Raw genomic sequence first — 12,693 nt, 5'->3', positions numbered from 1 at the left:
GACAAGCCCCTGTTACGGTTCCTATGGAGAGAGAAGCCAGGAGATGAGCACCCAGCCATCTACCAATGGGAAGTCCTCCCCTTCGGAACGACGTGCAGCCCCTGCTGTGCTACATTTGCACTACAGAAACATGTAGCAGAGGACCCAGCAGCGGACGAAGAGGTCCGACACAGCGTAAAGAACAGCTTCTACGTAGACAACTGTCTACAAAGCCTTTCAACCCAAGAAGAAGCCGATGCTCTCCTGATTAAACTCCGCGCCTCATTGATCAAAGGCGGCTTTGATCTCAGGCAGTGGGCCAGCAGCGATCCGCAAGTACTGCGCAGCCTCTCCTCCGAGGACAAGGCAGCCAGCAGCGAGACCTGGATGGCTACAATCCCGGGAGAAGCCCAGGAGATGACCCTGGGATTGGTGTGGCGATTCAAAACAGATTCGCTTCACTACAGACACAAGCCCCTGACTACGGAGCAGGGAAGGCCGGCGGCGGCGCCGACCACCAGACGGAGTGTGTACACAACACTCGCCCGACAATATGACCCGCTAGGATGTATTCTACCGTACACCACCAGGGCAAAAATGATTGTACGAGCATTGTGGGACAAGGACCAGGGCTGGGACGACCCCATTCCCGCACACCTTGCATCCACCTGGAGAGAGTGGGAGATGGAGCTCCACTCACTCCCCGGCGTTAATATGCGCCGAAGCTACTTCCCACCCACGGTGAGGCCAGAGACATGTAAAATGGACTTACACGTCTTCAGTGACGCCTCAGAGGTCGCATACGGATCAGTAGCCTACTTGCGGGCCCAAGAAGAGGGGGGAGAGATCTACACAGCATTTGTCCTCGCCCGCTCGAGAATAGCCCCACGCAAGCAACAATCTATCCCACGCCTAGAGCTCTGCGCAGCCCTAGCCGGAGCGCACCTAGCCACGCTCATCCAACGTGAGCTCACCATACCGGTGTCTAGAACAATCCTGTGGTCAGATTCCACGACAGTACTCGCCTGGATCAAATCGGACTCATGCAAGTACAAAGTCTTCGTGGGAGTCAGAGTCACCGAGATTCAAGACTTAACCGAAGAGTTAACCGGAGAAACAGAGTGGCGCTACGTTGATACAAAACAGAACCCAGCTGACGTCATCACCCGGGGAATGCCCCTAGATGACCTCACCCGTCGCAATGTCTACAGTGACGGCCCAGCATTCCTAAAGCTCCCGGAAGGAGAGTGGCCCACGCCTATCCCGAGGGAAGCCAGTCAGGAGGAGGCTGAGAATAAGAAGCCTGTGTTCTGTGGATTGAGCACTGTTATCTCCGCAGACCCCAACATAGATGATTGCACTACCATAGAGAGTGCACAACAAAGGACATTCCTACTGCACTACCTACCGTCTCTACAGACCCGCCAGAAGTGGGTAAAGGAGAGAGACAATTTGACAGAAGGAACAGTCGTCATGATTATTGATCAATCACTGCCCAGAGCTATGTGTCCGGCCGGCCGCGTAAGCAAAGTGATCACCGGTGCCGACGGCAAGGTCCGAGCAGCTGAAGTGCTTGTCCAGGGTCGCACTTACACCCGTCCCGTGGCGAGGCTCATAGAACTGCCCCGACTCCCAGACACAATCGATGATGACCATGACCCTATGACTTTGTGAAGTTGACTGACCCCTACAGCAAACCCTTATGTGTAAATAGACAACGCGATTAATCTGTCTCTGCTTAACTGATTAGGTCTGGGACCAATCAGGGGGTGGCTGTTGTGAAGGGCCAGATTAAACCGAATATATATATTTATTATATATATTTAATTGTATTTGTATATTCTCTAATATTCCCTGATATCCCTTGTACAATATGCATTGAATATCCATTCTAGCCTACTGAACATCCCATAATAGTCTCCATTCTACTATTGGTCGAGACCTTGGTGCCAGGCTGCCATACCCCCCAGACCCAGTTCAAACGTACCGCTCAACATGTACGAACAAGTCCTAGTTCCGCGTAGGAATCTGGCTACCGCACCACTAACGGTACTATTTGTTCATAGTGCGTATATATACTGCGCTACTAAAGTAGGACTTCCTTTTTTAGTCCAGTTTCTTACCCTCCAATAGAGTGACAGACGTAAAGCCTCCCCGCGACGCCACGTGTGGGAGTAAGGCCAAGTTCGGCCTACCATCGGTATTGAGACATCGTGTATATTAATATTTGAATAGTCATATTTGGCACTATATCGTCGAGTTGGACGTAGTCTATTAAGCTAATAATAGTCTATTCATATGTAGTGCTTCGTGCGGTGAGAATACTATCGTAGTCAGTACCCCATCGTTTCGGGCAGAGAACTGGCTGCTTATCCAGGGTGGCCGACCCCATGTGAGGCTGCACCCGAGGAGCCCCAGAGCCGACGAGCGAGTGGACCTGCATACCGGATTATTCTACCGACGACAGCCCGCCTTCCCAGGCACGGATTATGCTTTGTATACAGTGATTATTCTATGGATAAAGACCAACACTGCCGTGTGTTGGAAACCCCCCCCCGGAGAGGACGACAGGTGAGGAGACACTCTACACGACGAGGTCGCTTCACGTCTCTCCATCGTGGACCGGAGGAAGCCGGCCCACAGAGAGTCCAACTGCTTTCATCTGTGGATCGAGGATCGCTGAGGCACCGAGCCGCACAACCGTGGGTTCTCCCAGGATACCCTCGGCCAGACGGATACAGCCAGACTCTACCCCCCCCCCCCTTCTCCAGTTGTCTTACAAGCGACCGGAATTCCCCCCTAGTGTATCCAGTTCTATAATCATTAAAGTATCATTGCTATTATTCCTTAAATATTCCAGGTTGTATATTTACCGCCTGCGCCACCAGAGATTGGACGTTCTCTATTGATATACCAACGAATACTCATTTGCCATAAAAGTGCATCCTATTTCAAATCATAAATGTAATTAAGTGATTGCTCTACATACCTTTTGCTATGTATTAATTATTATTAAACGCAGACTTTCGACTTGGTACATTTGTGTTGGATCGTTTCATCTACGTGGGAGTGTTTACCATAATATATTTATGCAGAGTACTGGGTGGCCGAATATAAAGTACAAAGGTAGTGGTAGTAAGTATCATATCTAGTAATACAGTCAGGGAATTGTACCCCTCAGTTACAGATAGCGTCACAACGACTCATTCAAAAACAATTCTGTCACGTGGAATGTGTTAGTTGCTTACACAATGTTGGATTATGTAATTGGTTGGTCATGACTCATTGTTAAACAAAATATAAATCGCGCAAAGTGTGTTGTTAGATGCCATTTGTCAAAAGGACACTCATTTCACTGTTAATAAATGTTTCAATCAATCCAATAACACACGCTCACTTCACTGTTAGACGGCATGCTTTGAAGCCTCGTTTCGAACTGGTTATGCTTTGGCCCTCTTTCAAAGTCGGTTATGCTTAGAGTTTATCTTTAGAGCAGGGCGATAGACCACCAGCCCTGATTTCAAACTCTAAGCATAACCGACTTCGAAAGAGGGCCAAAGCATAACCAGTTCGAAACATGGTCCCAAGAAGAATACAATAAATCACAAAGAAAGAGTTAAGAAGATAAGATAGATACATTCAAAACGGCTGTAGTAAAACCACTACTAAAGAAAACAAACTTAGATGTAAACGAACTAAAAAGCTATAGGCCAATATCGAACCTTCCATTTATCAGCAAGATATTAGAAAAGATAGTCTCAGTACAAATAAACTCCTTTCTCAAAGATAATAACATCATGGAGGAATTACAATCAGGTTTCAGAACAAATCACAGCACTGAAACTGCCCTTACTAAAATAGTTAGCGACCTCAGGCTAAACTCCGATGCTGGCAAAGTCTCAATTATTGTCCTATTGGACCTTAGTGCAGCGTTCGATACGATTGACCATAATATCCTGATCAGTCGTCTTGAAAGACTGGTTGGTTTTTCCGGTTGTGTACTAAATTGGCTCATAACATACATTAAGGGGAGAAAGTTCTATGTTAAGCTTGGAGACAATGTATCCGAGAAACATGACAGCAGCTTTGGAGTTGCACAAGGAAGCTGCCTTGGTCCATTACTCTTCTCGCTATATATGCTGCCCCTCTGGGACGCGTGTGGCTTTTTCCCAATCCAACAGTGCAAAAATGCGGAAGCATTCGTCACCGCACGCCACTACGGTAAAGCGCCTTTCTTTTCAGGCCCGCTTTGGGAGCTGTCGCGCGGAAATAGGCTGTCTATTGCCATTCTCTTTGACAAACTCTAACCTTAACCAGCTCCTTAACAGCGCCTAAACTTAACCGTTCTAACCTTAACCAACTCCGAAACAATGCCTAACCTTAACCATGCCTAACCTTAACCATAGAAAGAATATTGCCATTATCTTTGACAAACTCTAACCTTAACCAGCTCCTTAACAGCGCCTAAACTTAACCGTTCTAACCTTAACCAACTCCGAAACAATGCCTAACCTTAACCTTAACCTTAACCATGCCTAACCTTAACCGGCGAAAGAATACATGTTAAAAAAAAAATCACGTAAAAAAAAATATATTTGACGGGATTCGAACTCACCAGCAACTAGCTGGCGGATCCACAGCCATGGCGTCTTGCCAATTGAGCTATTTCTGGATACTGAATTTGGGGCGGTGACTTATATATATTGTTAAGGCGGGATCTCATGCGCATGCGCGAGCACCTCGCGAGCACGCCGGCGCACGCACGCACCTGAGCGAGCACGCCGCCGCTGGGCGCTGCGTGAAGGAAAATGAAAGGCGCATTACCGCACGGCACTACGGTACCTCCGATGACGAATGCGGAAGCATTTTTGCACTGTTGGATTTGGAAAAAGCAAAAGGCCTCTGGGACATCATTCGAGACCACAATGTATGCTTCCATAGTTATGCTGATGATACACAACTATATATCTCCGCAGAACCAAATAACACTACAGCCATACAGTCCATTACAAACTGTCTTTTAGCAATAAATAAGTGGATGAACAATAACCTCCTAAAATTAAACGAAAGCAAGACCGAAATCCTATTGATCGGCCCAAAAGCGAAAAGGGAAGTGCTGTGTGAAAACCTGGGGAGTCTGTCATCCTATGTAAAGACTGAGGTTACAAGCAAGCCTAGGTGTCATCTTGGACTCAGACCTGACCTTTAAGTCTCATATTAATAAGGCCATGAAAACGTCATTCTTTCACCTAAGAAACATAGCGAAAGTAAGACCGTTCATAAATAAAAAGGATGCAGAGACACTGATTCATGCTTTTATCTCAAGCCGACTTGACTATTGTAATGCACTGTTCACTGGTCTTCCCAAAGCAACCATTGGGAAGCTTCAGCTTATCCAAAACTCTGCAGCTCGATTACTAACTTGTATAAAGAGAAGAGAACATATCACTCCAGTCCTTAATGAGCAAGGCCCAAAATACATAGCAAATTCCCTAGTTAGTTATCTGCCCTCAAGAACGCTACGGTCATCCACTACAGGTTTATTAGACACAACCAGAAACCAAAAGAGGATCGGAAGTATGGCATTTGCCAACTATGCCCCAAAACTATGGAACACACTACCAACACACATCAGGAACGCCAGCTCCATACAAATTTTTAAAGGAAAATTTAAAACGACCTATACAGTCTAGCTTACAAATAGTGTACCATGCCTTAGGGAAAGCGAGTATCTTATTGAAATGTTTTTATTATGTTTTTATTTTATTTTTTATTTTATGTATTGATCTTTTACTGAAATGTTATTTTACTGTGCTTTGCCTATTGCCGTACTTTTATTACTGTTGTCTTATTAATGTGCTTTATATATGCGTATGTTTGTGTACAGCACTTTGAGCTGCATGACATGTATGAAAGGTGCTTTATAAATAAATACTTACTTACTTACAACAAGTAGATAAAATAGACAACACAATTTTCTGAAAGAGCCTCATTACAGCATGTCATGTTCCTGTTCTTCAAGAGTGGTGGCCAAGCACCCACTGCAACCTATTGTTGCAGATGTCGCTTCACACCCCTCTTGAAGACAGCAATAGTGGGGGAGTTTTGGATGGCCCTGGGCAGAGAGTTCCACAGCCGGTAGGCTGTAGACAGAAAGCCATTCTGTGAATAGGAACCCTTTCTAGGCTCATTAACTGAGAGCTGTCCAGACCGTAACTGTCATCCGTGGACCTGGCCACGCAGGACAATGTGAGAGCATAAATAACTGGGGGCAGATCCATTTAACATTTTATACATATGTCCCAGTTTCAGAAAGGAGACCCTCTGATGGTCTCAATCAATCATTCCAATAACACACGCTCACTTCATTCTTAGATGGCATGCTTTGAAACAGTGCACCTCCGAGCTGCTTCTATAGAAAGTAGGTTAAAAAAAAAAAAAAGAGAAGTTGCCTCCCTACTTTTTCTGCAGATGGTTGTGAATAAATCTTCATTATGCTTCAATTAATGTGTGTTTATTGTATAGCAATAAGGTTGGATGAATTCGGCAATTGTATAAAGATGTAAGCACTGTCTATCTGTAATAAAATATCTGTAATAAAATGTTCAATCAATCAATCCAATAACACACGCTCACTTCATTCTTAGATGGCATGCCTTGAAACAGCGCACCTCCGAGCTGCTTCTACACACGGAGGCAACTTCTCTTTTTTGGAACTACTTTTTCTGCGGATGGTTGTCAATAAATCTTAAATTAATGTGCGTTTATTGTATAGCAATAAGGTTGGATGAATGCGCCAATTGTATAAAAGCCATTACACCACTTGTAGTCGTGCGTTATGAGAATTAGAGCATGCCTAGGGGGGTCTAACGATGATGTAACGCGTGATGTAATGCTTAAATAGCCTGATGTTACTATCCTCTCTAAAGTTTCAGAGAGAGTGAGTGAGTGAGTGAGTGAGTGAGGTACCTGAGAAGATGTAGTTGTAGCCTGTTCGTCCGTACAGCTCCCCCCAGCCTGCCAAAGTGGAAGACCGACAAATGTGCTGCAATGGGAGGGAACAATACATGCATTATTAATAATAATAAACTGTATTTGTATAGCACCTTTGATACAGGAATTGCATCCCAAAGTACTTCACAGCAATGATGTAGACACACTGATGAAGGCCGGATGGCTGAAAGCGTTTTGTGCGTTATACAACTTGTGCATAAAAATAAAAACAACGATTTTCCTCGAGTGCGGTCCGTACTCCATTTTTTTTTTTTGAACAAATGTTTTTTATTTTTCCTTTTTTAACATGAAACTAGACAAACAATACAGTAACAGTAATAATCAATGATAAATCACAGGACAATGACAGAAATAATAATAACAATAATGCCAGTAATTAAATCAAAATAAATGTAGATTAAAAGACATAAAAATAATAAATACAATACATGTGCTCTTGCTCGCTCTTCCTCGCTCTTTCCTTCCCCTTCCCTCCCCCTCCACCCCCCCCTCAGGACCCCCACTTGGACTATACATCCACTATTTCATTTAACATCAGAAAATTACAAGTTTATATGCTACCCTTTATCTTCTCCACCACAGCTACCCAGACTGCTATGCTGGCTTCATTAACACCTCAAATTCGTGCAGTAGATATCTCTAGATAAATCACATCGAGATAGGTAAGAACCCATACCTTCCGGCACATTTTATCCGGTTGAATCCAGCGTGACGCTATCAACTTTTTGGCAGCCGTAAGACCGGACAAAATTAGTCTCTTTACATGTACAGACAGAGGTTGATAACTGAGAAACATCATTCAACAACAATACAGAAGGCAGTGTAGGTATGGTCAGAGATAAAAATTCTGATAATTGAGTAGTTACTTTTTCCCAGAAAATCTTAACAGGAGGGCATTCCCAATACATATGCATAAATGTACCAAGAGCACCGTTTAAACACAAGGAGCATCGAGGGTCTTGTCTGAGACCCATTAGGTGCAAACGTCTAGGAGTCAGGTAAGTCCTATGAACACATTTTTTTGTAACTTAATTAATGTTAGACTACGCACCTGTCTGAGCGCAGTGGTTACCCCTTTTTCTACGTAGACACAAAACAGACATAAAATGAGCAGAGAATTGGCATTAAAACCTCCCTGAATATTTTATAAAACAAAGCCGACCCAGGTAGGACCCCCATCGTAACCCTGCTCTCAACCTGGGTCAGTCAACACGGGACAACCCATTTCTACCAACAGTTAACACGGGACCTTCCCAGGTAGATGTGTCGGTGTACGAGGGGTATTAGTAGAAAGTGGGGACCCAGCAGCCACACGGTACCTTGCCACTGTAGAGGATGACAGGGCAGACGAACCTCCCTCTGCAGCGAGCCAGCTTACTGCGGTTCACCAGGTCCTGCAGCCTACTGATCTGCACTGTGCTCTCAAACCTGGAGACACACACAGAGTTATGTTTAGTTTTTCTCACCACATACTGTATAACAAGTACAATGCTCTCCGCTCACTCCCACAGCATGAAATAATAGGAAAAGCAACAGTGATGACACAAGACCACACCTAAATGATATACACATATACAGAAAACTGATCATATGTATAGAATAGAACTGTTGTGAATACTATGGGGAAAATTATAGCATAGTTAGAAGAAGAAGATGATTACTTCTTTAGATGATTAGTCCCCCAGGCCCCCACACACGTATTTCATCAGAGAGGTCGAGCACAGTATCCAGTAACGGTATAAAATATACTGCAGTGTTTCCCATTAATTACCTAGACTGTGGCAGCCCGTGGTTGGTCCCGCCACAGTTTTATAATGAACCGAAAATAAATAAATGTAATAAAAAAAAAAAAAAAAAAAAATTATTAATTAATATAAAGTTTGCCAATAGTCAAGTCAAGTCAAGTCAAGAGTTTTAATTGTCACGGCATACAGGTATACAATGAAATGTGGCTGGTCTTGCCCGCGACGATGTGCAATACAGTGGTACAACATATAATAGAATCCAATAAAAATACAGTGGTACAACATATAATAGAATCCAATAAAAACAACAGTGCAATAAACAGGTAACATGGTGTGCCATCTCGGTATCTGTACAATACATAGTATTTACACAGAGCATATAGGACATGCTAGGTAGCTTTAGTAGTGCAATACACTGTTCCTGTTGTTTTACTAATTTAAAGTGGCCTTTCCTCTGGCCATAAGTGTGCGTGTGTGCGGCATGAGTGTTAAAGTGGCTGCTAGTGTGTGAGCGTGCTCAGCGTGCGTGTCGTGTGTGTGCTTGTGTGTGCTTGTGTGTGGATAGTTCAGTTTCTGTGTCTCTCAATGTTCATTGTTCAAGGCTCTGATGGCCTGGGGGAAGAAGCTTAGCCTAAGCCTCTCCGTCCTAGTAGCTGGGGTTCGCAGGCGTCTGCCTGACCTCAGCAGCTGGAACAGGCTGTTATTGGGGTGGTGGGGGTCTTTCATTATCCTGCAGGCTCTGGATTTGCACCTCTTGTTGTATAGAGCCTGCAGGGGAGGTAGCGCAATACCCGTGGTACGCTCGGCTGAGCGCACCACTCTCTGTAGGGCCTTCTTGTCCTGTGCCGTGCTGTTCCCATACCAGGCAGTGATGTTTCCGGTCAAGATGCTCTCTACAGCTCCTGAGTAGAAGGACTGGAGTATCTTCCCCGATACTCTGAACTTCCTTAACTGTCTCAGGTGGTAGAGGCGCTGCTTCGCTTTCTTTACTACTGTGTCTATGTGTGTTGACCATGTCAGATCCTCTGAGATGTGGACCCCCAGGTACTTGAAGCTGCTCACCCTGTCCACGGTAGCCCCGTTAATCATCAGTGGTGTGTGTGTCTCCTGCTGTCCTCTCCTATAATCCACGATCAGCTCCTTGGTTTTACCAATGTTCAGGAGCAGGCTGTTGTCCTGGCACCAACGTTCCAGTACCTCAACCTCCTCCCGGTAGGCCTTCTCGTCGTTGTCCGAGATCAGCCCCACCACCACCGTGTCGTCTGCGAACTTCACTATGGAGTTGGAGCTGAACTTGGCCACACAATCGTGTGTGTAGAGTGAGTACAGCAGGGGGCTTAGAACACAGCCCTGGGGGGACCCGATGCTCAGGGTGATGGTGTTGGAGGTCTGACCCCCCACCCTGACCGCCTGGGGTCTTTCACTCAGAAAGTCCAGTACCCAGGCGCTCAGGGCGGAGCTCAGACCTAGCTCGATCAGCTTGTCCACCAGTCTGGTGGGGACTATGGTGTTGAACGCTGAGCTGTAGTCAATGAACAACAGTCTCACATAGCCCCCCTTCTGACGGTCAAGGTGGGAGAGAGTGCTGTGCAGTACCTGGGAGACCGCGTCGTCAGTGGACCTGTTTGTCCTGTATGCAAATTGCATAGGGTCCATATCACTGGGGAGGGAGGCACAAATGTGGTCCTTGACCAGCCTCTCGAAACATTTCATGACCACAGAGGTGAGTGCCACCGGTCTGTAGTCATTTGGACATGTTGGGGAGGGATTCTTCGGTACAGGGATGATGGTAGACATCTTGAAGCAGGCACTCCTGAACTCCCCTCTCGGATTTAAATCCGCCCTAAAAACATGGCTCAGCAGCAACTCAAATTGGTCTTAAAATGTTTTTTTTATCTCTTTTATCATAACTTGGCTTTTATTTCTTTTATCATGAGTTGCTTTTAAGGGTTTGCGGATTTTCTTTTAACATTAGTTAACCGTATGAGTTGTCAGGTTAGGTGTTTTTATAATTTTCTTCTTAGAATGCGTCCTGTCAGTGTACATGTCCATTTGTGTTTCTGTGCCTTTTTATGTTCCATGTATGGACCACAATGGAAACAAGCCTTGGCTTTATTGTGTTTTATCCATTTTTGACCTGCGTTATTGACACTGTTATTGTCTTGTCTTTTAAAATGTTTTTTTTTGTCATACGATTTGTGTCAAAATAAAGTATTCAATTCAATTCAATTCAAAAGGGACTACTGACTCCGCCAGGGATTGATTAAATATGGCGGTGATAGGGACGTATCAGTAGTATTGGCAGTGGTAGTAGTCGTAATAGTAATCCAGTATATTTTTTTATTTTCTAAAAAAATAAACCAATTCAACACAGGTAACCACTTTTGCTTCATTTCTTTGATGGCTCAAATGTATGCTCTAGTCCAGTGGTTCCCAAAACTCCCCTCGAGGCACCCCAGCCGTTCCATGTATTTGTTCAATTCCACCACCAGCACACCTGATTCAACTAATAAAGGGCTAGTTGGGCTGCTACTATTGGGCAGCCAATCTCAGAATCATACAGCAATGGCTACAGTCAGACAAACCTCTGGTGTGCCCTATGTGGGTTGACATCGAAGCCTCATCTGTCAAACCTGCTTCACTAACCGGTCTTATACACAAAAATATAATCGTTAAAACTACATTCAGAATTTGGAATCAATTCAGACGCCACTTTGGGTTTAAAACTCTATCCCACTTGGCCCCGATAGCAGCTAACCCTTTATTTCACCCCTCATTGATGGATGGAGCATTCTCCTTATGGGCCTCACTCGGTATTAACACACTAGGTGACCTGTATATAGATAATATTTTGCCTCCTTTCAGCAATTATCAGAGAAATATTCAATCCATAGCCGACATTTCTTTCGGTATCTACAGATTCGTAGCTATGTCTGTAGCATTAACCCTATATTTCCCAACCTTCCAGAGGTAACACCCATCGACTCCTTTTTAACCCCGATGTCTTCCATCAAGGGCATGATATCGACTATGTACAATCTCATTCTCTCCTTATGTCCCACCACAATACACAATATTAAAAGTAAATGGGAGGAGGATTTAGAGGAGGAGATCTCGGATGACATTTGGGTTGACATTCTACGTCTTGTTCATTCTTCTTCTATTTGTGCAAGACACGGGCTGATACAATGCAAAATTGTTCATCAAGTACACCTGACTAAAGTCAGATTAGCCAAAATGTATGAAGATATCGATCCTATATGTGATAGATGTCATTCGGCCCCAGCCACATATACTCACATGTTTTGGACATGCCCCCTCCTTGCACAGGTATTGGACAAATATTTTTGAAACCATCTCGGGAAGTATTGAGACAAATCTTGAACCAAATGTATTGACAGCGCTTTTTGGATACTCCCCACCTATGTTATCACTTTCAAAGCACAAAGCACACGTTGTGGCATTTACCACTCTACTGGCCAGGCGGCTGATTCTGTTTAAATGAGGTTCCGCTGCTCCCCCCACTCACCTTCACTGGATTAGAGACATACTATACTTTATCAAACTTGAAAAGATAAGATGCACTCTGAGAGGTTCTTCATCTATGTTCAAGAAAACGTGGGGTTCATTCCTTGTACTTGTGGATGATGTACAGTTCCATACTATTCCAGAATAGCAATTTGTATGCTGCTTGTTGGTATTCATCTGTGTGAACGTTAATTCAACGCGAGTTATTTGATATACCGGATATACATTGGAGAAGCATATTTGGGTACCTAAACATGTGCTATATATTTGATATACTATGTATATACGTTTGAGACGACTGTCGTGCGACCAAGTCAGTGTTTGTTTGTATTATTATTTACTTTTGAACTCGGTTTTATTTTTTCTTGTTTTTTATTTTTTCTTTTCTTTTCTTCTGTTTAATGTTGTTATCTGTTCTATGTGGACA

The 12,693-nt window shown here is 44.3% G+C and overlaps 1 protein-coding gene across 2 annotated transcripts in view; it reads right to left on the bottom strand.

Moving 5' to 3' along the window:
- Positions 1-12,693, bottom strand: part of mtmr14 (myotubularin related protein 14) — a 135,610-nt gene that overhangs the window by 107,118 nt on the left and 15,799 nt on the right. For both annotated transcript variants that reach the window (XM_084316735.1, XM_084316736.1), the window contains exons 3-4: positions 8,313-8,421; positions 6,949-7,024 (exon numbers count right to left, since the gene is read on the bottom strand). In XM_084316735.1, the coding sequence (XP_084172861.1) occupies positions 6,949-7,024; positions 8,313-8,421 (185 nt within the window). The remainder of the gene's footprint in view (positions 1-6,948; positions 7,025-8,312; positions 8,422-12,693) is intronic.

The sequence above is a fragment of the Notolepis coatsorum genome, assembly GCF_963971535.1.
Source record: "Notolepis coatsorum genome assembly, chromosome: 6".
Taxonomy (NCBI): Eukaryota; Metazoa; Chordata; class Actinopteri; order Aulopiformes; family Paralepididae; genus Notolepis; species Notolepis coatsorum.
This window is presented reverse-complemented; position numbering and strand designations above follow the sequence as displayed.